The 27,405-nt window shown below is 38.5% G+C and overlaps 2 protein-coding genes across 2 annotated transcripts; one reads left to right on the forward strand and one right to left on the reverse strand.

The window, feature by feature from the left end:
- Window positions 1–10,296: 10,296 nt before the first annotated feature.
- Window positions 10,297–13,585, reverse strand: LOC133715399 (uncharacterized). The gene is made up of 3 exons (XM_062141884.1): window positions 12,285–13,585; window positions 11,705–11,831; window positions 10,297–11,380 (listed from the first exon to the last, which is right to left on the reverse strand). The coding sequence occupies exons 1-3, from the start codon at window positions 13,002–13,004 to the stop codon at window positions 10,869–10,871; spliced, it is 1,359 nt and encodes a 452-aa protein (XP_061997868.1). The 5' UTR covers window positions 13,005–13,585; the 3' UTR covers window positions 10,297–10,868.
- An 8,486-nt stretch (window positions 13,586–22,071) lies between these two features.
- On the forward strand, window positions 22,072–26,637 carry LOC133718382 (flap endonuclease GEN-like 1). The gene is made up of 8 exons (XM_062145217.1): window positions 22,072–22,430; window positions 22,924–23,100; window positions 23,705–23,875; window positions 24,011–24,192; window positions 24,314–24,560; window positions 24,725–24,860; window positions 25,332–25,807; window positions 26,124–26,637. The coding sequence occupies exons 1-8, from the start codon at window positions 22,236–22,238 to the stop codon at window positions 26,367–26,369; spliced, it is 1,830 nt and encodes a 609-aa protein (XP_062001201.1). The 5' UTR covers window positions 22,072–22,235; the 3' UTR covers window positions 26,370–26,637.
- Window positions 26,638–27,405: the final 768 nt, after the last annotated feature.

A 27,405-nucleotide genomic window follows, 5' to 3' on the forward strand; every position in this document is an offset into this window, starting at 1 on the left:
ATTGTGAGAGGTGTTGAGTTTTATTGTTGAGGAACAATAAATTGTTGTGATCTGTGGAGATCACTAGGTCACGAGGTGACCATGGCATCTATTAGTGAATCACGCTCTCGTACCGGGCTGGTGGTTATTAATAGTATTAAATCGTAATCACGTCTGTGGCCGGACGAGTGGTTACGTTCAGTTAGAGCTCTAGTCTGTCTGCCAAATGTGGAGTGACCTTATGAGTGAAATTGAGAGTAACTCATAAGTGTCAATATATATATGGTAACCTTATGAGGGAAATTGAGAGTAACTCATAAGGGTCTATATATATATATGAGTCTGTCTACCAAATGTTGGGAAATCTTATGAGCGAATTTGAGAGTAACTCATAAGTGTCTATATATATATATGAGAGTGAGTGATCTTATGAGCTAAATTGAGAGTAACTCATAAGTGTCTACATATATATATGAGAGTGAGTGATCTTATGAGCTAAATTGAGAGTAACTCATAAGTGTCTATATATATATATGAGAGTGAGAAAGTAACGTGGGTTTGTGGTAGTCTTGAAATCTAATAAATCAACAGTTCTTTCTTGTTTACTCATACTGGCTGTAAAAAGCTTACCGGGTTTTGTGTTGTTGCAACTCCCGGTACACTATTCAAATTGTGTAGCGGGTAATCCTACAGGACAGGAGAACCAGGACGGTGATCGCGCGGTTAGAGCAATTGTTAGAGTTTTACAACAATTGTAAGTTGTGAGGTGTGTTATGCTCATTTGAGCTTTATAATATATTGTGAGAGTGAATTGTAATAATGAACTCGAAGTTTCGAGATTTGGATTTTGTAATTGTAATTATTCAGGTTTCGGATTTGAATTTATCATTCAAAATCCGGGGCGTGACAGTTTGGTATCAGAGCGTAAGGTACATATTTGGTGATAATCAGTACCTCCCGAGTGATGGCCCGTCTGCAGCGGATCCCCATCATATACTCTTCGGTACTGGTAAAATCATTGGGTATGTCTTAGTATGGGGTCTAGACAACGTGTAAGTCCGTAGGACGGTAGAGTTGTCTACTAAGTTCGTATTAGAATAAGTTTAGTTTCCGCGAGTTGTGATCTTCGAGGAATAGGAACCTCTGGATTTAACTCTGATGAGTCGGTGAGGTAGAGGTCGAGTCTGATGTAGGGACAGGACCTTTCTATGGAGACAGTTGAGGATGAGGTGGAGGCATTAGAGGTTGAGTTGCCTAGTCTACCTGTAGTTGATGTGATGGATGTTATTCTTGGGTTGAAATGGTGAAAGAGATTGAGACCCTAGGAATAGTTGAAAAGAGAATTGATCTCACCAACTCAAGATGATAGGAGTGTGAGAGATTATGAGACAGAATTCTCAAGACTATATTGGTGTTCGAGTGTAGTGATGTAATTTGGGAGATACTTATGTTACCTTTAATAAGGGTAGTATGTCAAGTGATCATGGCATAGGTTGACTTTGTAAGTGAAGTGGTGGAGCTTGTGTAGCTTCTTTGAGTTATCACCTTTGAGGAATGGGAACCTTTGGATTAAACTCTGGTGGAGTTATTGAGGATGGTTTCCACGAAAAACAGTATCCTTATGTGCATTGTAGTCGTTGGTTGTTGGGGTCATGGTGTTTGACCAATGCTTGTATCTAAAGTCGTTACGAGTATTTGACTAGTAGTTGTGATACTTTCCATTAGTTGGATATGCAGATGTTTTGAGTTGAAGAATACTTAGCAGTTATTGGTTGCTTAGTGATGGAATTGTGTTATAATGGAGCATTCATTCATGCACAGTTGTTTGGTGTTTAGGATAGCTACTATATATTAGCTAAATGTCGGGGTGTGGTTTGAGATCTGCGGATGGTATTGGAAATTATTGTGGAGTGCTGGTTCACTGACTATTGTTGAGTAGTAATGCATAATTCGTTGTTACTATGATGGATTTTGTGTATGGTTGACTTATGGAAAGATTGATATGACCTCGTGATAGGATTGACTGTGAAGAGACATTGTGTTGATGTATGAGCTTAGGTAATAACGTTGTTTTCAACTCTAGGAGTGCTAGGGTTGTATAACTAATTTATGAGGCCAGATACTGTTGTGAGGACAGATTATGGATTATGACGTGGTTAGTGTGAAGTGCTATAATCACAGAATTTTGACCCACTAGATGTTGACTTACCACCAAATGAGCAGTGAGGTGATTCGTGGGTGAGATACTGAGTGTGGTACCAGTATCGATTAGTGGATGCTAAGATGGTACATATTGCTTGTTGAAGCAATTGATAGATGGAGTGATCGAGATTTTTTTTAGAGTTGTAAGTGTGACTCTAAAGATGTGGGTTTTTCCTAGCTAACTCAGGAAGTGTTTAGCTTTATTAATCCCTAATTCTAGCGACGAAATTATTGTGTTTGGTTTGACTCAGAGGATACTAGCTTGACCTCTGTGTGACTTAATTGATTGCTAGGTTTTGAATGATTGTTTGTGATAAATCATTTTGAAAGATGTGTGCAGCAGAGTCTCGATGGTTTTGAAAAGAGTATTAAGTGACCAAGGTTCGATCCTTGGTGTTGTTGTGGTTAAACAAAACAAGAAAAAGAAAACATGCACACAATCTTATTGATTTTATATTACAAAAAGGGAAACGAGGACTATGCTATACTAAGCCTAGTCAGCAGCTCCGGATGGGTTGAGGCTGAGCTCAAGAGAAACGTTTGAGCCACTGTGGTAACCGCCTGAGCCACCAGAATAGTAACCAAGAGCGCTACCTTCCTCGGAAGTAGCCTTCAGGTTACCAAAGACGTCCTCGCCGTGCACGGGGAACAGAGGAAGAGTTTGAACCTCCTGGTGATCTCCTCCTCGTTGTTGCAGGGATGTTTGTCCTCCTGTTGTGCCAAAAGAGTTGTACTAGTATTAGTGTTGAAGTGTGAGGAAGAATATGAAACAGAATTTAAATCAAGAAATCCTTCATTACCAGTAGAATAGGTGGAACCAAAGTTGAGATCAATGGATCTACCATCATCAGTAGAACTAGTGGACCCAAAATTGATGTCAATGGATCCACCAGCTGGCCCAAAATTGATGTCGATGGATCCACCAGCACCAGTAGAACCAGTGGACCCAAAATTGAGATCAATGGATCTACCAGTACCAAGAGAACTAGTTCTCATGGGCACTGGAGCAGCCTGATTACACCTATTCATCTGCTTCTCTCGAGCCCTGACGTTCTGGAACCAAAAGTAAATGTTCTTACCCTCAACATACCCATACTGGTTCAGCTGGAGACAGATCTCGTGAATCTGCTCTGTAGTTGGGCACTTAAATCCCTTGACGTAGTAAAGATCCTTGAGGATTCTTATTTGTTCTGGAGTAGGAATCCACCTGGTACGGCTTCGCCAGAAATCCATGTTGGCACTACTTCCAGCTGCTTGGGTGTTTCCTCCCTCCTCTGTTGGTTGCTGTTGTTGTGGTTCCATTTGTTGCGGGGTTTGGAGCTCCATTAGTTGCAGAGTTCGTGGCTCTTGGGTCATGGGGTGAGAGGATGTGGAAATCGAGGAATACATGGTTTAGTGTTTGAGGGAGATTTTGTTAGAAGGATTGGAGTTGTTGAACTGGTGATTGGAGATCTGAGATTCTCAGAGGAAAGATGAGATCGAATCTTCAAATGGAAGAAAAGATCTGAGAAAGAAGGATTGAAGATTTGGAGGAAAAGATTGAAGATCTGAAAGTTCAGAGGAAAGATGGGATTGAATCAACTAGATGGGAGAGAAGATCAGAAGAGAAGGATTGAAATTGATGAAGAAAGGATTTGAGTTTCGAGAGGAAGGCTGCAGAGTTGAGAGAGAATGGCTGGGGAAAATTTCTTTTCTTTGGTGTGAACAGTTTTTCTCCAGGATGCACCTATTTATAGAACGAGGTGAGCAGATCTCCACCGTTGGATGGACGATCTCTGAGATTCAATCCACGCGTTGGATTAAAGTCGCCCCGAAACCCGGAAAAGCTGTTGGCGCGTGGAGAGCGTGTAAGGGGACCGAGGGAATCTCGAGGCGCTGTGGCAGACAGCTGTAGCCGAAAGCAGATTTGACTTTCCGCAAATCACGGAAGAGACGTGTCGTGGCACGTGGAGTGTACCGACAGTTTGTGTTTATTCTATTGCTTTTGATAGAATAAATAAAAGAATTGTGAGGACAACAGCGAGAGCAGCTGGTGCTCTAGTGGTTGAAGAGCAAAGCTCTTGTACAAGAGGTCAGAGGTTCGAACCTTGCCTCTCGTTTATTTTTATTATGTTCGCTTATGACATAATAAGTAAAACATTTGTACACATTATATTAAGCACAGCTTGTGCTCCAGTGGTTGGTGGGCAAAGCCCTTGTGTAGCAGGTTAAGGTTTCGAACCTTGCCTCCCCCGTTATTTTATTTATGTCGCTTATGACATAATAAATATAACACGTGAGCATATATTAATGAAGGCAGCTCTTGCTTCAGTGGTTGGGAGCAAAACCTTCGTGTTTGAGGTCGGGAGTTCGAACCTTACCTCTTACAAATATTTTTGGATCTCGTATATGCTTGATATACGGACGTATATACGGTATGTACGGTATACATACGTATATACGGTCTGTACGGTATGCATACGTATATACAGTTGTACGGTATGCATACGTATATACGGTCTGTACGGTATGTATACGTATATACGGTATGTACAATTTCATACCGTAGCCGAGCTGGAAGTTGGTGGGCCGATTGGTAGGCCCAAATAGTAAGCCCAAATAGTAAGCCCAATTGTTCGGCCCGATTGGTAGGCCCAAATGGTAGGCCCAAATGTTAAGCCCAATCGTTCGGCCCGAATAGTAGGCCCAAATGTTAAACCCAAAGTGGTTTGGGCCGGTTCGAAATGTGGATGGTTCGGTTCTTCGGCCCAATTGGCCAGCCCTAGTGCTTAACCCAAGGATTGAGCAAGCCCAAGTCATCATCATTGGATGACATAATTTATTGGCGTGCTTTTGGGGATGATTTGTTTTGAGTGATGCATCTCTATGGTTGTGAAGAGTGGTGCATGCTTAAGTTTTACTATGGAAATTTACCGTGATGCTAATTGAGTAGCGAAACACTTTGTGGGAGTGTTTACTGTGCTTGTATGCCAGTACAGAGTGATGATCTATGTGAAGATCTATGTGATGATCTATGTGAAGATCTATGTGAGGATCTATGAGATGATCCATGTGACGATTTTGTGTATGTGATGTGGAGTGTTGTTGAGCAGTTGTTGTGTGAGTTTACGTTTGTGATGAAAGGATTTAGTGGCCATAGGAATGTATTTTTATACAAAGAGCTGAGGCTCTGTAGATTACTACAGATTTGGAAGAGATGGAGATTCTATGGTTAGGTCAACCTTAATCGAGAGGAATTGACTTACGCTCAAATTTCGGGACGAAATTTCTTTAAGGAGGGTAGACTGTAATACCCCGGAAAATCCAAATTAAATTCCGTGGATTTTTAGAAATGATTTCACGATAGTAGGAGCGAGTACGAAGCTTGGAGAAGTTGTGGAATTAGTTCGAACGATTTTATTTTCGAAAACGAACGTTTTTAGGGGGTCAACAAAGTTGACTTTTTATACGTTCAAAATTTGGGAAAACTTCCTTCATGAAAGTTGTAGAGCTCGTCGATACGAGTTCGTGGACATGTGGAACGCAATATTTGGAGTTCGTATGAATAAGTTATGAATATTTGAAAATTGAGAATTTTCTATAAATACAAAAAATCAGATTTCCCAATAAGGAAACCCGAAAATTTCCAGATTTTTCTCCTCCTCGCTGCCTTGGCTTCACGGCGTCACCACGACTTCATCCGGCCACCTATGGCCATGAAATTGATATCAATCTCTTCGCCTTGAAACCAGCTTTCCATTCATATATGTCTTGCATCCTATCATTCACCATAGACAACGAATCGAAGCAAAGAAGGTCAGACCATTTTTCATGCATTTCTTCAAATTCCAGCCAACTCCGGCAAAGGTAGGAGGGGAGACCAACTGGGCTTTGTTCGCCTTGCCATGCTCTATAAACTCACCAAGTTTCACATCTCGATTCAACCCGAGGAAGACGAATTTCAGATTTGAGCGATTTTGGGCGATTTCGGCCTCTTTCTTCTTGAGGTAATTTTCGACCACTTCCGGTCATTTTTAGACTTCATGCTAGTTAGGAAAGTGGTTGGGCTTGATGAGATGAAGAGGAGCAGCCCGGCCCCGACACCATTGGCGGTGGTCGGCGGCGGCTCTGCCACTAACTCCGGCGGCCCTTTCCGGCCAACTCCGGGGGTCAAAAATATAGTTTCTGTGCATTTTTAGATTCTATATTTCAATACGATCATTTCGATATATTATACGCAATTTTCGGATATCGTATGATTTAGTTATGAATTTTACGATTTCGAACGATTTCGATTGTTCGATTAATGATCTGTGAAGATCGGACCGTCTGATGGACTTGTAGTTTTGATATGTTGATCGTATGACTGTCCCAATGACCTTGTGTGGTCATGGGCGAAGATCCGACCGTTGGATCTTCGTATAATTGCAAAACAGTGATTCGGGAGGCGATTCGTGAGAATCCGTCCGTCGGATTTTTATATAAGTTAGAATCCGACCGTTGGATTGTCGTTTAAGTATGTTTTGGAATTGTTAGCTAAATTCAAGTCACATTTGATTAGGTGATTGACGGTTTGAGTTGGTGGACGATTGTGGATCGTATTTTGAGCTGAATTGAAGACGCAGCGGGATTATCGAGGTGAGTAAACCTCACGTGGTTCATATTACGAACCCAATACATTTAATTACGTTATTTTATTGCAATCATATGAACTATAGTTGGTATTAATAGGCATTCCTGTGTGAATGTCTATATATATATTATTTACGTGAAATAATATGTATTGTTGGAGTTGTGTTGAGTTATTGTTGAGAAACAATATATTGTGAGAGGTATTGAGTTTATTGTTGAGAAACAATATATTGTGAGAGGTGTTGAGTTTTATTGTTGAGGAACAATAAATTGTTGTGATCTGTGGAGATCACTAGGTCACGAGGTGACCATGGCATCTATTAGTGAATCACGCTCTCGTACCGGGCTGGTGGTTATTAATAGTATTAAATCGTAATCACGTCTGTGGCCGGACGAGTGGTTACGTTCAGTTAGAGCTCTAGTCTGTCTGCCAAATGTGGAGTGACCTTATGAGTGAAATTGAGAGTAACTCATAAGTGTCAATATATATATGGTAACCTTATGAGGGAAATTGAGAGTAACTCATAAGGGTCTATATATATATATGAGTCTGTCTACCAAATGTTGGGAAATCTTATGAGCGAATTTGAGAGTAACTCATAAGTGTCTATATATATATATGAGAGTGAGTGATCTTATGAGCTAAATTGAGAGTAACTCATAAGTGTCTACATATATATATGAGAGTGAGTGATCTTATGAGCTAAATTGAGAGTAACTCATAAGTGTCTATATATATATATGAGAGTGAGAAAGTAACGTGGGTTTGTGGTAGTCTTGAAATCTAATAAATCAACAGTTCTTTCTTGTTTACTCATACTGGCTGTAAAAAGCTTACCGGGTTTTGTGTTGTTGCAACTCCCGGTACACTATTCAAATTGTGTAGCGGGTAATCCTACAGGACAGGAGAACCAGGACGGTGATCGCGCGGTTAGAGCAATTGTTAGAGTTTTACAACAATTGTAAGTTGTGAGGTGTGTTATGCTCATTTGAGCTTTATAATATATTGTGAGAGTGAATTGTAATAATGAACTCGAAGTTTCGAGATTTGGATTTTGTAATTGTAATTATTCAGGTTTCGGATTTGAATTTATCATTCAAAATCCGGGGCGTGACAGGCAGCATGCAGCGCAGGTGGGCAGCAGTGGCTAGGCTAGCTCAGGCTAGGTGCAACGGTGGAAAAGGTGATGTTGAAGAGAATTTCGGTTTTTGCATTTTTGGTTTTTGTGGTTAGAACTCGTGCTGATAACGTGTTTAAGAATAAAAGATTCAAGAGAGATTGAAGAGAGAATTGTGTATTTCATTATTGAGAATAGGAGCCCTATATATAGGGATTACAAAATACATGTTCTAATGTTACAAGGAAAACTATTCCGAATAGGACTAGGAATTCTATAACTTTCTCTCCTATTACAAACATGAAACTAATCCTAGTTTGATAAGGCTCACAAAGTCGATTTCCTTCAACAATCAAAGGTTTAACACAATAAAGTAATGAATTATATTCCATCAAAGGAAAGTGATGACAAACTAACAGTAGTAGACAATGATCTAGCCTAGCTAAAAACTCCGAATCCACCATCTACTGTGCAAATTTAACAAAGAACAGGGGATAATATCGAGGACTAAACGTTTCGATATTCAGAACTATAGAACCAAAATGTTCATAGTCTAAATCCAGTCTGATTCATAATGGATTTTTGACACCATATATAATTGATATTAACACGAAAACTATGGACTCGGGTTATTGTACATGCATTTAACAAACTATGAACATTCCAATGTGGTGGTCTGTTTCCAGAGAAAAAGTTGAGAAATGCAGCAAATGAATCTGGTAAATAATAAGGCTAAGCTGCCAAAGTTCTAGATTACTCACTTATCACATCTCTAGCATAGAAAGTGTTTTGAACATTCCTGCTGCCCAGTTAATGTCGTATGTTGTTGCCATCACCATGATCGGAGAAACGAGAAACGCAATCAGAGCAAGAGCCAAGTATCGTGCCACTGCCATATAAAATAGTTGGGCTAGCAAATAATTCTTAATGTTTCTGTTTATGGCTAATTAAGCAATAACAAGCATGCGTGTGTGTGTGTGTGTGTGTGTGTGTGTGTGAGGGGGGGGGGAGGGGTCTGAGTGGTGCTTTGGTCTGGTCGTTGTGATTGAATATTTGAATATGCCCTCAGGGATTTGTTCTTGTGATAATGATCCAGGACAAAGGTTACAAATTCGTATGAGATTATGTCATATAGATACGCTTTATTCAAGTCTCCTGGTTTCCTCCGCGTCCGGCCGGGCCGGATCAATGACAGTACAGACGGCTCATTTCGGGCATCCGGAGCAGCTGGTTTTGGAGGAATCTTTCAAAACGGTGATGGTTTGGCTCCAACAGCTAGTGCTATCGTTTCTAGCTCTTGGTTTTTTTGAAAGTACACAATGAATGCTTGTTCTGCTTTACTTGCTAGCTCCAGTGTTTCGTTGCAGCTCCAATTTTTAGTGCCGTTAACTGACTTAATTCAGATTCCATTATGGGTGTTTCTTCTCAGTTGTTTTAGCTTGGCCACCAGCCCACCGTCATCAGAAAGAATGAAATACTGCTTCATTCGGAGTTAGTATGATCTCTAATCTCCTGTCTCAGGCCTCTAATGCAAGCTCTAAAGACTTTGCCAAAAATTCTTTAATAATCCGAATTTGCCCACGTCATGTTAATATCTCAATGCATCAATAGTAGACCAGTTCGATATAAAAATAGATTGACTCTATGCATTAATACAAACTAATTCAAATTATCAAAATTAAGAGTATGGGCAGCCTGAAAAGGCAAAGCATGAGACCGACTAGAAATCTCCTAAGTAGTCCAAGATAGGCATTAGCATTAGCGACAAAATTGGCTTTCCTCCAAACATTTTTTAATCGGATTGAGTGAAATGACATAGAGATCATTTTGAAGTCTCCAACTATTATTTTGATCTTCCAAGGGCAAGAAATCTTTCTGGTGACATGCTGTCAATGAGAATTTTTGAATCTCCTTGAACCTGAATATGAGTATGACTATGGATAAAAGCTGTTGTAAGGCCTACTCTTAAAGCCAACACCTCCCCAATGAGAACATCAGTATAACCTATATCTTTGGTTATAGGAATCAGAGGATTTCTTTCTTCATTTATAATCACAAAACCTGCAACACCTTGATGATTATGCTTCATTGAGCCATCAGAATTAAGCTTCACAAAATTTGAATCTGGGAGTTTCCATCCCATAAGATGTTTGCTAGCATTTCTTCTTCTGTGAGGAGAGTAAGCTTGTTAATATTGGAGAGCCATAGTTGATAATGCATAAACAACTTGAGTAGGAGTTTTATTAATTTGTATAAAGACAGCATGATTTCTGGCATACCAAATTTGATATCTAGTTCAGAAGGGACATTTCTTAACTTTTGAAAAATTTAACCAAAATGAGTATTCTCTTTACTAATATAGAAGATTAACCAAATGACCATGAGGCCCATGAAAGTGGAAAAGGCTTATTGCAACAACTCTTGCAAATCCACTCACTTCCTCTTCCCTACTTCATCAATTTGTTTGTTGCCTAGCTGTTGCATTCTGTTCCTTTGCAATTTTCTTGTAGTCATTTTCTTGTACAACATGTTACAAAAATGGGCATAAGTTATGCCTCTCGAATTCTTATTCATCCTATCTTTACATGCCAAAACAGGACATTCTCTAGATATACAAAGAGATGCTCCCTTAAACCCAAAAGTACATATCCACTAGCTCATACTCCATTCATTTTTGGCTAAAGTGCCACTATTACATACTGCCTCAAGCTACAACCAACATGGATAATTCCTTGTTTTATTTTTGCACATTTTCCATTCCTACTTCTTCTGTTCTCCACAGTAACATTCAGATCTCAGAGTCAATAAACCCAAAATAGTACCAATGGCAATGGGAACCATAATTGAGTATGAAGGCTGAGAGCCATCACCCATTTAGTTCTTGGGATGTAACTGAAGCTCCAGACCTCTAGCACATAGGTAAATATCCTTAATCACTACAGCTACAAACCACGTCACTTATCTCAATAAGAGATCAACCGAAAGCTCATCCACCAAGAACTCAAGCACGGCAGTCTCGATTTGTAAAGCCAACTCCTCTTTCTCATCCTCAAACTTGTTAATCCACTTCCCTCCTTTATGCATATCTCTAACAAAGGCTTCTTTCTTGTGCTCAAGTCCCCACTCAAAGGGTCCAGTATTTTCCTCACTAATCCAAGCTTTTGCTTTGCGAACGATCTCCCAATTAAACCCATCATCTGTTTGATAATTTCTTTGTGCACCCAATTCTTCCCTGAAGAAATCCAACAATAGTTTATCTTCCATTTCGTCCTCACAGCTCTCTGGTTTTAAGCTAGTTGCTCTGACAAAATTCAACAGTTCCAATGCCCTCTCTTCAATTCCATGCTCTTCTTCTTCTTCTTCTTCGAAGTTGATACCTTCTTCCGGTGACAACCATGAGTCGAAATCAGCGTCTAGGTTGGCAAGACTCTGAAAGTGCTTGATCCTTTGCATAAGCATTTCTTTCGTTCCTGTCAAAAATTGATGAAATATTATGAGGAACCTGTGGTCATTCTCCAATACAAAAAACACTTGAATAATAATGGATGCAAAAGAAAAGAGGGTCAGAACACTAGGGCAGATTCATCATTGCAGATCTAGTATTCAAGTCAGTACATGTTATAGTCTTTTCAAATTCATGATATCAATCTGTTTTTCTCTTTTTGTTGCTTGGGGGTGAAGCCTTTTATGTTTAGCCAATTCCAGTGCTTAATGAACAAAGATTCATGTATATATGTTAATGATATGGTACAATACTAAATTGAAAGATATGATGGAGAGAATAGGGCACTTACTCTCCACATTGGCAAGGCTTTGGTCAAAAGTAGTCGAAAATGCCTCTTCATCGTCTTCCCCAAAGTGAAAATCGAGCACAGAAACTGGGCTGTGTTGTTCATCTTCATCACAAAATAGCACCTCAACCTGATGATGTTTAAGTACCAATGATCAGTTCACCCCTTAAGAACAAAACTGAACAATATTCATAGAAATGGTTCCTCTGGCTCTGGAACACATATTTTGCATTACTCGAAGAACTACAGTTATGCCTAACAAGTAGAAATGAGAATTTATCTCACCTAATATGCATCAAACTAGGGTTTGTAAAATTAAGATGAACACCGCTATAGAATTGGTAACATTATTGATCACGTGGGCGTGTAAACGATTGCTATGTCGTAATTTAAGTTAAGATCCGACAAGTAACTCGTCGGTGGATGATCTACTATATATAGGACAAGGGGACCAGAAAGTACCACATAAAGTACAAAGGTCAGGATAAGTCAACCAAATTAAATTAATTAATACCATCTGAGGACCCTGAACAGCAGACACATGATATAAATATAGATGCGGTGCACTAAATAATTGCTCTACCTTGGGGTCCAATTCACCGCATCTTGCTGTCCCTGCCGTAGCCTCCATGGAATTCCTGCCGACACATGGTGAATACTTTTTACCCATCTCATTTTTACCACCCAACGGAGACGGTAAAGACTCCGTGGTAAAATCACTGTCACACCAACTTGACCCATTGCTGCTATTACTACAAGTAGTAGTAGTGGTTGTGGACTCTGTTACGGTGGTGGCTGTGGTACAATGGTGAGGTGAAGAAGCGAAATCCCACGGCAGAGATTGAGGTAACCTCTCGTCGCGAAATGATGTCCACCGTAGGATATCTTTGACCTTCACACTGATTTGGACTTGAGTTTGAATACTCTGCTTCCTTGACCATGAGCTCTTTTTGGACAGCCGCCGTGAGAGGCTCCGGGGTAAAAGGGAGGGAGTTTTTACTGCGGTAAATTGGATGTTTTTTACCACATTCATGAAGGACTGGAATGCTGAGATTGTGGTAGATGCTGCTTTTGATCTGCTTCTGTGTAACTTGCTAGTAATGGTGGTATTGGGTTTGGGATTTGGGTTTCTTGCTTTGCAATCAAGTTGTGGTTTTCTTGGAAATGATTTGAACCCACTTGAAGAACATGAATTGGAATTTTCATTGAGGAAATCCTTGAGCATTGTTGGCCTGCGCTCTATTGGAAAAGGCTTTTTCTGATGCACATTCTTGTATGAGCATGAAGTACTGGAAGAACACATTTTTGAAGAAGGAAAGTATATATATGAGAATTTTGTAACCCAACAAGCAATTCTATGTGATTTGACAATTCAAAGTTCTTGAAGCCCAAAACAAAATGATTGTAGCCTTCAAGTTGGATGATCCCAATTCCCAAATGATGCTAATGATCACAGAAATGAAGAAATTGAAGAATTGGGTTATGAAAAGAGTGAAGTGGGAGAGTGAGAGTGAGAAGAGCTAGGGTTTATATATAAGAAGTGGAAGAAAAGGAGAGGAAGCTTCTGGTTTTCTGGGTTGAGATCTCCAGGTATTTGATCATATACAAAAATTGTAAGTGAAGAAATGAGAAGCTGGGTGGAGGATGCTATATATGCAGAGAATGATTTAAAAAATGGAGCAAGATGACAAACAAGTGCAAGAGCTTGGATGCTTCTATTTTGCTCTTATTTTAAGAGAGAAGGAGAACTAGGACTGAGAGAGATTTGGGGAGATCTCTTGGTCTATGGGACTTGGAAGCATGTTTTTGAGGGGAAGGAGGTTGACCTTTTAATGATCATCATCAAGTTGGCCAAGACCAGAGTGTCCTTTAACTAGGGTTTGATTGTATGGTTCTTATAATGTGATTTAGATTGGTCCTATTGCCCGTTATTAATTCTGGGGGATGACTAATATCTGTACTTGAGACTTGAGAGAGTTTGATCACATATTCACACATGCAGAAGGGTTGGACTGTACTAATTACTCAGAGTGATTTTGTGGTTCCCCCTAGTGTCCTTAAACTGATCCTCTGCCAATAATAATTGCAATACTGAGATTGCATCAGTACTGAGTGAGATTCACAACTTATGGCGCACATGATTTTGTAATCAGAGGAAATTTGAAATGAAAACACATGAGGCTAGCCAGCCACAAGATAGCTAGATATCATCATATCATATAGAAAATTTGTATGTTGTTTTCAAATGATTTGATATGATATGTCGTTATACGTTAGATTTAAATCATTTATAGTTGAGTTTTTATTTAATCGTATTTTTAAAGTCGGGGTTTAGACAATATAATGTTTATTATGTATGTCTAACAATATTAACTATATGTGTGATTAGATCGATTGTGATGAGGTTGATCCTAACTGCTAATAAGAAGTTTTATCGTACTTTGATATCATTTCAAATAACAATCAAATCACAGTTAGTATCTGACTTGTAGTAAACGAGTCACTATGGTAAGAAATTTGATCATACATTCAAACTATTTCATCAAGGATTATATATATGAGAAATTCTAGAATGTGTTAACGTATGATATGCATACAATTGCCTTAAAGTGGTAAAACGGGTCCTTAAAATAGTAATATTAGTCCTCAAAGTGGTTGCATGAGTTCTTAAAGTAGTAAATATTCTTAGTTACCACATGAGTCCTCGAGTGGTAAAATGAGTCCTTAAAGTGGTCAAATGAGTTCTCAAAGTGGTAAAAATAGTTGATGTATGAGAAATATTAACATATATTTTATATATATAATCTTGCTCAGGTGCGGATATCCGCACCTAAGCAAAAACGTACGGATTTTGTGTTTTTCCCCACTTTTCGATCACACATTCACATCTTAACCGTTCAGTTTTTAGGTCCTAATGTATAGATCACCTCTGCAAAATTTCAGCCAATTTGGTGATCGTTAAGGCATTCAAAACTGCAATTTACACGAACGAACCAAATCTGTTGAACCGGAACCGTTCGTATATATTGTTGTAATTTGCAGTTTTGAATGCCTTAATGATCACCAAATTTGCTGAAATTTTGCAGAGGTGATTTATACATTAGGACCTAAAAACTGAACGGTTAAGATGTGAAAATGTGATCGAAAAGTGGATCAAAACTGGAAATCCGTACGGATCGAAAAACTGCGGACGTCCGCAGTGGAGAACCGCTGTATATATATATATATATTGTGTGGAAAATGTTTTGGGATTGTAAAGAGTTCAGTTTTAGATTGAAGTAAGCTTATTGGTCAAATTTGGTGGAAGAAAAAGAGAACAGAGAGGAGGAAGAGAAGGCTGAAGAGCAGAGATATTTTTTTTTTGACAAAGAAGTTGATTTCATTAGATCAACAGCCAATAGGCTAAAGTCTACCATAACTTACATAAGCAAAACTCGGCAAGAAAATCCGAACTAAACTATCTAAGCTAGAGCAGATCATTAAAATCTCTGGGACGCTCACATTTAAGCGAGCCTATACAAGAATAGAACAAACCTCGCCTCCTACGGAAAGGAAATCATTCAACTAGCCCTAACTTGCCAATCACGCAATTGTGGTACAAACTAGAAACTAGAAACGTCATAGAATACTCATAGAAGCTTGTCCTCGCTCACATAGGCTCATACCCAACAGAAATAAATTAGTAAATAACAAGCTCCTCCCCTTTCGAGTTGGAGCTCATACCAGCAAATACCCTCTTCACTTTCTCCTTCTTGGAAGCTTGTTTCATATAGACCAAGGCCTTCTGCCCCATCAGCCCGAAGTTGAGCCCAGGCCCAGAGACCCAGGCCCAAACCCAAACCCAAGCCCACGAGGAAGACCTAGCAGGAGCCCAGCTCCTCTGCTGCCACTTCGCCGCCATCAATTCCGGCGCCCTTCCTGCCCATCTCATCAAACCGTCCACCGACGTCTGGATGAAAACAGCCGGCTGAAGATCGCCGTGAGTCGCCGCCTGAAAACCACCACCCTCCAAGAACAGCCTCAATCGACGTCTCAGAACGGCGACGCCCAGATAGAATTATCCATCTACATATCCCAGCCACCGGCCTTGACTACTGCCGCGCTCAGAGCCGACAACCACCTCCGTCGACGCTGTACGGCGCTCGAAGACCGGATCCAATCCAGCAAAAAACACGGTCAGCGAGGCCTCCAACCCAGAAACCTCGCGCCGCACCGCACGATCAACGCCGAGACCCCGCCCCGCGCCGTCGCATCTTTGCCCTCCACGATCGCCGCCTTGCCTGAGGACAGATTGCCTTGCCTGAGGGAAGATCGCCGCCGCCAAATCGAAACCTAGGTTTCGAAAACCCAAATCGCTCCGAGAAGCTCGGAGACGCCTCATTTTGTTTTAACAATTAGCTTTGTTCTAGTTTGAAATTTTTGCCCATGATTGAAGAGCAGAGATATGGTGGAAGAAGAAAGAGCTAAAAAGAAAAAATAAAAAAAGAGAGGAAATTTTTTTTTACTCTTATGAGGGTAGAAAAGACATTTTAATGTGGAAATGACTGCCACGTCAGCAAGATAACGGAGGCTTGATGGCAAAGACCAATTGGGTGAAATTAGAGAGTTTAGGGAGTTTCTAGGTGAAATTGAAAAGTGAGGAATTGAAACGTCGAGATCCTATAAGTATAGGGAGTAAACAGTATCTTGTCATATATATATATATACTAGTCTGCAATCACATACTCTGCATGTGTATGAAAAATTTTCGTTGTTAAAAAAAAAAAAAAAGTGAGAAGTTATTGCAGAAAAAATAGATTCAGTGGTAGTTATTGCAGAAAAAATAGATTTAGTGGTAGTTATTGCAGAGAGAAAATAGTTGGAGAGAAAAGTGGGGGTTGTGAAATCATTTTTTTTAATTTTCTTAATAAAAATCTATTTTATAATTGTCCTATTTATTCTTGTGATTTAATTTATGCTCAAAGTTTTTTAATCTTTCAGGGTTAAATTTGTCAAAATTTTCAATTTTGGTTAACAAAACCTCTTCTCTTAATAATATATTTTTCCACACATGCTCTGCATGTGCAAGTTATTAAATTTTTTTTTTTTTTTCAGAAAATAAAAAAGAAAAAAGTTGGTTATTGCAGAGAAAAGAAAATGGGAGAGAGAAAAGTGGGTTGTGGATATTTTTTTTCAAATTTTTTTAATAAAAATATATTTTGTAAATGTCTTAATTATCCTTGTGATTTAATTAATTTTCAAAGTTTATTAATCTTCTAGGGTTAATTCTGTCAAAATTTTAGATTTTAGCTAACAAAACCTCTTCTCTTAATAATAGTACTAGCCTTCCTCCACACATGCTCTGCATGTGCAAGTAATTTTTTTTTTTCAGAAAATAAAAAAGAAAACAGTTATTGCAGAGAGAAGTTAGTGGGAGAGAAAAGTGGGTTGTGAGATTTATTTTGTTTATTTTTAAAAATATAATTTGTAATTGTCGTAATAATCCTTGTGATTTAATTAATTCTCAAAGTATTTTAATCTCTTAAGGTCTTTTCTGTCAAAATTTTTGATTTTGGCTAACAAAACCTCTTCTCTTAATAATAGTATATATATATATATATATATATATAGGGTTTTTGTCCATTTACCCCATTTTTAGGGATTTTTTTCCCACTTACCCCATTAAGTTTTTTTAATTCTCTCTTACCCAATACACTCTAAGGGAGTCTTCCCTAATACCCCATTAAGATTTTTTTTTTTGTTTTTAATTTTTTTTTAATACCATTTTACCCCTCACCCCTTTGTTACTTAGAGAGAGAGAGAAAATGGAAGAGAGAGAAACCATAGGATACTTCGCCGGAGCCCGTCACCGGCCGCCGGAATCCGGTCACCGGCCGCCGGAATCCGGCTAACTTTCGCCGGAATCCGGCCAACTTTCGCCGGAATCCGGTCACCGGTCGCCGGATTCCGGTAATCGGCTGCCGCCCACCGGAATTTGCTGAAAATCTCACCGGAAAGTTTTTTTGCCCCCAATAGACATCTATTGCCCCCTAATAGAGGGGCAATAGACGTCTATTGGCCCCCAATAGAAGACTTTCAGCCATGTATTGCCCCCCAATAGACGACTATCAGCCATGTATTGCCCCCCAATAGACGACTATCAACCATGTATTGCCCCCCAGTAGACGTCTATTGCCCTCCAATAGACGACTATCAGCCATGTATTGCCCCCCAATAGACGTCTATTGCCCCCCAATAGATGACTATCAGCCATGTATTGCCCCCCAATAGGACTTTCAGTCGCCAGAATGGGAATCAATCTCAGCAAATAAAACTTTGTTTAAAGAAAAAAACGAAGAAATTATATCAATTTAAAAACGTCTATTGCCCCCTAATAGACGTCTATTAGGGGTCCAATAGACATTCAAAACTTGTTTTTCTGTCCTTCTGTCCCGTTACTTAAAAAAAAAAAAAAAAAAAAAAAAACTAGAAATTGATTTGGGCACCTAGAGACAAGCTCTGGGCACCCAATCTGAGTTCAACCGTGAACTACACCATCGACCCAATCGAAGTTCAACCGTGAACGACGACGCCACCAATCTTCTCACCATCACCTGCGAATTCCGACCGTCTCTAATCTCCGCATCCGTCTCCAATCTTGACGCGCCTGAACATAGAAACTCCCGGCAGCCGGTCGCGGAAATAACTTCATCGAGCTGGAAGCGACTTTTGCATCAAATCTCCGGCACGAGAAGCTACTACAGCTCTCAGACTCCCTCACATCGGGGCTGCATCTACTGTAGCTCTCGGACTCACTGCATCAGTTTCCAGTAGTAGATCAGAGGCAGAAGACGGCGGAGGTCCATCGATCGGAGACGGCGGCGGGGAGAGAGAGAGAGATGTCGCTGGATCGGAGTGGGATGAGAGCGCTCGCCGAGAGCATGAGAGAGAGAGAGAGAGAGAGAGAGAGAGAGAGAGAGAGAGAGAGAGAGAGAGAGAGAGAGAGAGAGAGAGAGAGAGAGAGATGTCGCCGGTGTGCAGAGAGAGAAAGAGACGTTCGGTCTGCAGAGAAAGGAGGGGAGAATGATGGTAGCACATGGTAGTTTTTTAATTAGGTCGAGGGTAATATCGTCATTTTATTTTAAATCGGGTTATTGGGAATAAAAAAACTCTTACTGGGTAAGTGAGATGATTTTTTCTTATTTTGGTGCTTTGGGTCAAGGACCCATATATATATATATGAATATTGAATTGTAGAAAGCAAGAGGCACTTTGTTAAGAAGTTTGATCATACTTTGAAATATCTTAAATATACTAAATGAATCACTTTGGTAAGAAATTTGATCATATCTTGAAATTATTTCAAACAAGAATTTATTCATGTTGTGTTAATCTGAATCATTTATGACATGAGTTTTTATTAAAATCAAGGTTTAGACAATTTAATTTAGTGTGCATATCTAACAATAGCAACATGTGTGACCTGGTTGAATATTTCCGTTTGATCATCGATCCCTTGAGATCATTTCAAACACTGGTATACAAAATTACAAATTAACAATATATGAATAATTATAAATTAATCACTTTGATACCTCAATTTCATATTCCGTTAAATATCTTGTCGAAGTTACAAATTAACAATGTATGTATGTATGTATGTATGTGTGTATATATATATATATATATATATATATATATATATATATATATATTTTGTTTGTATTACCCTACAAGATCTTTAAAAATATGAAACTTGTCCACTAGCTCACCGCCAGATCACACAGGCAATCACAGATTTCAAGACACGTACATTTGGCTGTGGAACCCAAGCATGGTAGGATCCGATGTTGCATCTGATTGCAAATAGTTGTGGGAAACTCGAAATTGCTAAACCATAGTCTATCTCTATATTAGATTGAACCGATCTGAGAGAAAAAAACGTTCTACGGTACATAAATATCGTCAATTTATCGGAGCAATCATATTTACCGAATTTAAACTAAAGTTCGAGATTTTTCTAAAGATAAGATTTAAAATGAATGAATAACATTATTCATTTTTATTTATTTATTGAAATGAGACTGGTGCGGCTGCCTTGAAGTCTTGATTAATGAAATTGCAGAATACAAGGGGAGGACGTAGAGCCTGAACCCCAAATTACAATAAGTAGAAAGAGAACATCCTGAAATAATATCAGGATTCTCCACAAAACCTATATATTCTAACAAACACCAATTAACATAGAGTTATTAGCAAATATAAAGTTGAAGTGTTCATGAGTTTCATAGTGAACTGTCATTGATTTGTGTTGGAGTTCATCAGCTTAACTCATGATTTTGTCCTGCTAGAAGTTGGTCAGATCGAACTAAACTCGTGAGTCATGACTTTGTATGTTCGTGTCATAATTTTATAATGCATCACCGTTTCCTAATGATGTTTTCATTGAAGCATCCAAAACCTTTAGTTCTTTTATTAGTTTATGTCGATCCTAAAAACTAATGCATTTCTCACCACCTATATCTAATAGTTTATATTAGCCATGCAATTGAGAGTAATGCCATTTCCTCATTGTCTCTCTTTTTATTTTGCTACATTCCATTATTATAGTATATTGTTGTTAACATTACTCGTGTAAGATGATGTTTAGGATAATATTAAAAATTGATTCATATATAGTAATAATCGATCTATAATATAAAAGTTGGCGATTCATTGGTACAAATATCACATTTCGAGATAGTACGTACTTCATACTTGTATACTAATTAAGTTGGAAATGATATTGATTATTAGGTTCATTACTAGTTACTAGCTAGTTGGTCAAGCTAGTCTAAAAATTTACTATAGTATTAGAGCATACTATTTTTCTTCTTCTTTTATTTATTTATTTATTTATTTATTTTTTTAAAGCTGGGAGACTGAACCCTCAACCTAGAGCATACTATTCAAGTATTCATAGAACCGATTAATTGCCAGATTACAAGACATGTTGTTATGTAAAAATCAAATTAATCTTTTATAATCATTATCTATTCACATTCCCTAAGATACATATATAATAACTTCCACTAAAATCGAGTAGTAATTTTTCTTATTAACAAAACTTGATCATTTAAAATATTTTTACTCTAAGCGCAAGTAAGTAGCTGTTCGTGTATCTACTTCTGCGATAGGTGAGTGGTTCTAACCCCAACTTGTTTCGGCACACTTTGGATTTTTGTGTTCACTATATTGTGATATGGGTATGAGGTTTGGTTGTCGGCTTCGGATGATGGTGGTGGTGGATGTTGGAGTGGTGGTTCGCATGACTGAGATGTTCATGTCGGCATGGGCTGGTTGGGCCTTAGTGGATCTCTCGGGCATGATTTCTTTTCAATGGGTAGGCTGTCCAGGTGGGTTGCGCCTCTATCTGAGTCGATATATGTAGGCGTTATTGGAAGCCATAGGTCCTGATTTGTCCTTTTAATACCCTAGTTCTATGATCCATACTTTTTGTTATTACTCCATTATGAGTTTATGATTGGTTTGAACTTTTAAAGGTGAAATTGGATACGCTGAGGCGCCAAAATTTCATTTGATGGGTTGACACGGTAACATTTAATTTTAGACATCAATTTGATTCGATTAAAAAAAAAAAAAAGGCATCAATATGGTGTTCAATAATTCTTATTTTCTTGACTTATATTGTCAAGAAATATAAATAATGTTCAACATTGCTCGCTTTTAGATTTTCCATCTACTTCTTTGCTAACATACATGTTTGCCTCAACTTTGACTACTAATTTTGATCAATGATAAGGCGTCGAGCTCTACTTGAGCAAATACTTGTTTCTACATTCTCTCATGCTCAAAGCTTTCATTGTTCTTGCATCCAGTAAGGCCACATCTTTTTAATGGACACAAAACCGGTATCCCATGCGTGCCACCCACAGCGGTAGACATCACTAAAACTAAGGCCATGTTTGTTTCCCAGAATCTGGGGATTGAGAAAGGAAAGTGTTTCATTCCCTGCGTTTGAGACAGCCAAGGAAGGGAAATTGGTTTCTAAAGGAAAGGAAAAAGTGGAGGAAATTAGTTCCTCCCCCCCTCAGGATTCACTTTCCCAATGGAAAGGAAAATGATTCATTTCCTTTCCACCAACCAAACAGGGCCTAAGAGGAGAAAGTTTCAAACGAAGCGGTCATGACACGTGACACATTTCCCTCACGTATCACATCACAAACAACAATATCCTCCACAAAATACCCCTTGTGTTTATACTAAAAACCAAAAGTACCCTCATGGCCTTTAAACTTGTACACAGGGCGTGCTCTAATTGGCTGATACTCCGTGCTTGATTGAAGACCTCCTCACAGAGAGTCAAAAACGGCATCAACGTCTCTTTAAAACCCAGAGCTTCAGAATTCCGACGATTTCAAAAAACAAAAAACCAAAAAATCCAAACGGCACAAAAATCCGAACGTTATTCTTCTTCTTCTTCTTCATCTCAATTGCCACCATGAATGCCTAACCCACCTTGGCGGCTCCACATTTTTCAAATTCCAAAAAAGTGATGGGGGTGGGTGGTAAATTCTGGGACTTGCTTAAACCCTATGCTCGGCACGAGGGTTTTGATTTCTTGAGGAACAAGCGCGTGGCTGTCGACCTCTCCCTTTGGATTGTGCAGCATGAAACCGCTATCAAGGCGCGTGCACGAAGCCCCCACCTGAGGCTCACATTCTTCCGCACCATCAATCTCTTCGCCAAGGTTCGATTTTTGGACTTGGGGGTTTGCGGTTTCTGATTGGTTTTTCAAGGAAAGTTGAGAAATTTGTAGAGAAAAAGAGTTGGGTTTTGTTTGTAAGTTTACACATTTGGGTTTGTGGATATTGGGTTTTGATTTTTGGGGTATAATGTTTTATGTAGAGAGGTGTAAAGGGTATGTTTGATTGAAAGGAAATAGGAAGTGTATGAATTTTGGTTGGGTTTTCTTGTTTTAATGGTTTATGGAATCTGGAGGGGAAACTTCAACTGAAACTTAATTGTGGTCTTAGTAGCAATTAGTGTAAACTCTAGTTCTTTCCCCTTAATAGAAGTGAGAAATGTATGTTTGATATATAGTTGAGCAATCTCAGGAGTATAAATTTTACGTAGACTTTGGTGAATTTTTGTCTCAAGTTCAGTGTTTTGTTTTGAATAATGCTGTTTTCTTGCTTAGTTTAGATAAGTACAAGAGTGATAGTTGTTCAGTGTTTGTGCAGTTTGGAGCATTTCCAGTCTTTGTGGTTGATGGAAGCCCATCACATCTAAAGTCACAGGCGAGGACTGCAAGATTCTTTCGGTCTTCTGGTATTGATTCATCTAGTTTGCCTGTGGCTGAAGATGGCATTTCAGCTGAGAGGAACAGCAGATTTTCTAAGTATGTTCAAGAATGTGTGGTAAGTATTTGGTAAATGCAGTTTGAAGTTATCTTTGTTCAGTACTGCGTTAGAAGTTTTCTTTCATTTGCAATGTCAAGAATAACTTCCCATTTCCCCCGTAATTTTAGATGGAATTGTTTCTTTGTTCCGAGGTCACTCATATTGAAGATTTTAGTTATATTTTTCAAATTGTGATCTCTCATAGTGGTAATATAGAGTAGTCTTACAACTCTATGAATTGCAATGCGGAAGCAAGGAAAAACATTGCGATAAAATGTTTTGTGAGTTTTCTGTTGTCATATATGGGTAGAGAACAGCAACACTATTAATAGCTTTGGCTTTTTTCTGCATTCTTGTTGTGAGCTACCCCTGTATAAATGAGATTGTTTGTACCAAAATAATAGTTTTTATGTTTGCTCATGTTTTAGTAGCAGGCCAGATGTTGATGCTTGTCCATGCTTTCATTGCTTTGGTGCCAAATACTTCATCTGGCTGAGATTTGTTATCAGTTCAACTTGTTTAGGTTCCATATTATATCTGTGTGATATATAGATAGTTCTTTTGGTTTGTTGGTGATGCATTTGGAAGGCTTATCTGGTATTTACTAAAGGTGGTCATGTAGGAACTACTTGAACTACTTGGGATACCTGTTTTAAAGGCAAAAGGAGAGGCTGAAGCACTGTGCGGTCAATTAAATCTCGAAGGTGATGTAGATGCTTGCATCACATCTGATAGTGATGCCTTACTCTTTGGGGCTAAATGTGTGATAAAAAGCTTCCAATCCAATTCAAAGGTAAGTATTAACTTCTTCGTAGTTGATTTGTGCTTGAGCAACTGGTTTCTCCTTTTCATACTTTTGAACTCATTTATCTTGATAGTCTGTTGCCTAGCATCTTTATATGACACAATGAGAATTCTCGTTATGCAGGAACCATTTGAATGTTACTACATGTCAGATATTGAAGCTGGTCTAGGTTTGAAAAGGAAACATATGATTGCCATCTCTCTTTTGGTTGGAAATGACCATGATTTGAATGGAGTGCCAGGTATTGGACTAGATACAGCTCTTCGCTTTGTCCAGACTTTTAGTGAAGATGAGATACTGAATAGGTATATTCTACAGTCTCATATATGTTGAATTAGAACTCTGTTCTTATAAAAGTTATCATTACTGATAATACGTTTTCATGCACTTTTTTTTTATTAGATATTGATGATGAATTTGATGCAGATTACGTGATATAGGCAATGGCGATGCTTCACTGTTTCAAGGTGGTATCCAATATGTGGATGATATCGTACCGAGTTCAGCTGAGAGCTCGTTAAAGGCAAAACTTTCTCATTGTTCATTCTGTGGGCATCCTGGCAGCAAAAAAGCTCATTCCAAGTCTTCCTGTGAATATTGTATTACCAACATGGATGAGGGTTGCTTGAAAAAGCCAGAGGGGTTCAGATGCAGTTGCTCTTCCTGTGATATGGTAAATTTCTTTCCCTTCTGAATTACCACTAGTATATGATTTTGTATAACTATATGGCAATTCCAATGTTTGGGGCCATTATATGTTAAATTCCAATGTATGTTACAATTTCCAGCAATGTTCTCTGTATATCCTTAAGTACATGCATCTAATGGTAATGGCAGGATCGTAAAGAAAAGGAACAGAAGAAGCAAGAGAATTGGCGACAGAAAGTTCTCAACAAAATTGCACTGGAGCAAAATTTTCCCAATGAAGAGATAATTGAAATGTATTTGTGCAACAACCATGGTTACTTCAGTGGTATGTGCCTTTTGCAGAAAGGAGTTTCTTTCCTTCTTTCTTTATATTTAATTTTAATAATCTCCCTTTCTCTAAATTGATTTTTGATTACAATTTTTTGACCTTTGGAATTTTGGGAATTAGTAAAGCTTTGACTTCCTAAATCTTGCAATTTTAAACGGAAAGGTTTGCTTCATTTATTATTGCTGTTGTTTGTTGATTCCCCAAATGACTGTCTAAGGATTATTAGCATAAATTTTGGTAATTTATTTTTCTTCTGTCATTACACCATTATTGGTCGTTTGTTTAAAGTTGTCATGTTATTGATCAAAAGTCTTTTACTTTTGGGGTAGGGAGATGGGAAAGGGTTAGGCAAATCCAATTCAAAAGTCTCCCATTCCCAATGGCTGATCGGTTTTCGATTGCATTTGTATCTATGTGAATACATCTTGCCAATCGAGGTGTCTAATCATGTGCTCAATTTTCGCACAGCAAATGAGGGCCCTTGCATATCCTGGGAAAGTCCAAAAACTGAATTGCTGGTTGATTTCTTAGCTTTTCATGGGCTATGGGAACCATCTTATATTCGCCAGAGGATGCTTCCTATGTTGTCTACCATTTATTTGAGGGAAATGGCAGAAACTCCTGTAAACAATTTGTTGTATGGGCAATATGAGTTTGATTCCATTGACCGTTTGAAAATAAGAAATGGTCATCAATTTTATGTGGTCAAATGGAAAAAGGCTGCACCTACAATGAATTCTGTCACTTTCACAAATCCAGAAGAGGAGTCAGATATCCTACAAGACGATGTTATTGAAGTTGATGAATCCATTAGTGTATGGGATGAGTCTGATGTCCCTGAGATTCGTAACAGTGATGGGTGCTACTTTTTGCTAACAGATGAAAATATGGACCTTGTCCAGGCTGCGTTTCCAGAGGAAGTTGACAGATTTTTGCAAGAGAAGGTGCAAGTTCTTTCCCTTCTATTTCAATATGTGCTTCATTGGCTTCCTTTTCCATTTTCTCTCTCTTATCAAGGTTTTGTCTCACATATGGTAATTGTGTCTTCTATTTATTAATGATGTTTAAAACTAATCTTCTGTAGGTAATCGTTGGACATGAAATCACTAGGGTTTAGTCTTTTGTGAGATTTATTAGTTCCATAATATATGTCAAGTGGAGAATCTAGGAAGGCTAAGATGCACATAGAAGCAGAACAATGTGAAAATTATAATGCTCTTTTGGGCGTTAATTTTTGAATGAATCTCTGTGACCTTGCAGGAGCTGAAAGAACTGAAAAGAAGAAAAGCCAGTGTAATGCCTGAAACACCGCCAAAACCAAAAGGTGTGCAGCTAAATATCACGGAATTCTACCGTTCTACCAAAGCAAAGAAACTGGAGACAGAAGCTGGAGAAGATCTAACCCAGATCAGTGTTAATCAGAATGCTGAAACTAGTAAAGAAAAGAGAAAACCATCTAGTTCAAATCTTCCCAAGTCTGTAAGACGCCGTCTTTTGTTTGACTGAGGCATTTCAGATTTTGGTCCCTTTCTGCCGATTTTTAGGGAAAGTAGCTAATGATGTAAAGTTAGTGTCTCCTTCTACCCCTTAAACGACAAGGTTAGCTATGTGTATTTTTTGTAATTAAATATTAGGTCTACATTAGTGTGGGGTTTTTCATCTATTTGAGTGAGCAAAACACAATTTATGGTGTTCCTTTTGAATTTTGTAAAGCTATCTCTTTGATTTTGTGTTGCCATCTAGGACTCTGATCTGAAGTACAAGTTCCAACTGACATCTGATGCATACCATTTCTATTAAATGCCAATTGCCTGCTTTGAAAATTGCTAATGCAAGTGCACTGTGCGTCACAATGTAATAGATTAGACGATTAGTTGGTGTTATGCATCGATTCGAGTTGATATGTTATTTCTACATCCCCAAATTGTTGTACTTTTTGATAATGTAATTTTGTACTTTGATTTCTCAGTAAGTATATTTTCTGCAAGTGTAATCTCTGCAATACGCGCAACATAAATAACTCGACATTGACCAATATATGAAGAAGCAACTTTGGTAATTTCGCAACACCTATGACCTATGAATACCGAATGCTGAAGGATTTTGTAACCCATTATGAAATACCATACTGGGTAATTTTGCAACTACAAATAACATTGCATGTTTGTTCAGTAGTGCCAAAGTTGCCCAAGTGCTTCAGAGTTCTCATTGATGTTGGGACATGTTACACGTTGTATCCTATTTGACTACAATTTGAACCAGATTGCACTACATATTTAATTCGTTAAGAAAGATAATTGCGACTTGTGTCTCAATATAACCAACCACTTTGCAGATAAGGACATATATAGCCAGGGGTTTAGCGAGTAATTTATCGTGACATGCATCAAATTAGATCAATAGTCATATGAACTATTTATTAATCTTAACAGGTTCAAATCAGAACATTTTCTGGGCAAAGGACATTGCAGACCATTTTTTGGGGCACGGAGATATTATACAAAGGCCATTCCCTTCTCTATATAAAGTGTACCATTCACTA

Source organism: Rosa rugosa, chromosome 6 (genome assembly GCF_958449725.1).
Source record: "Rosa rugosa chromosome 6, drRosRugo1.1, whole genome shotgun sequence".
Classification (NCBI taxonomy): domain Eukaryota; kingdom Viridiplantae; phylum Streptophyta; class Magnoliopsida; order Rosales; family Rosaceae; genus Rosa; species Rosa rugosa.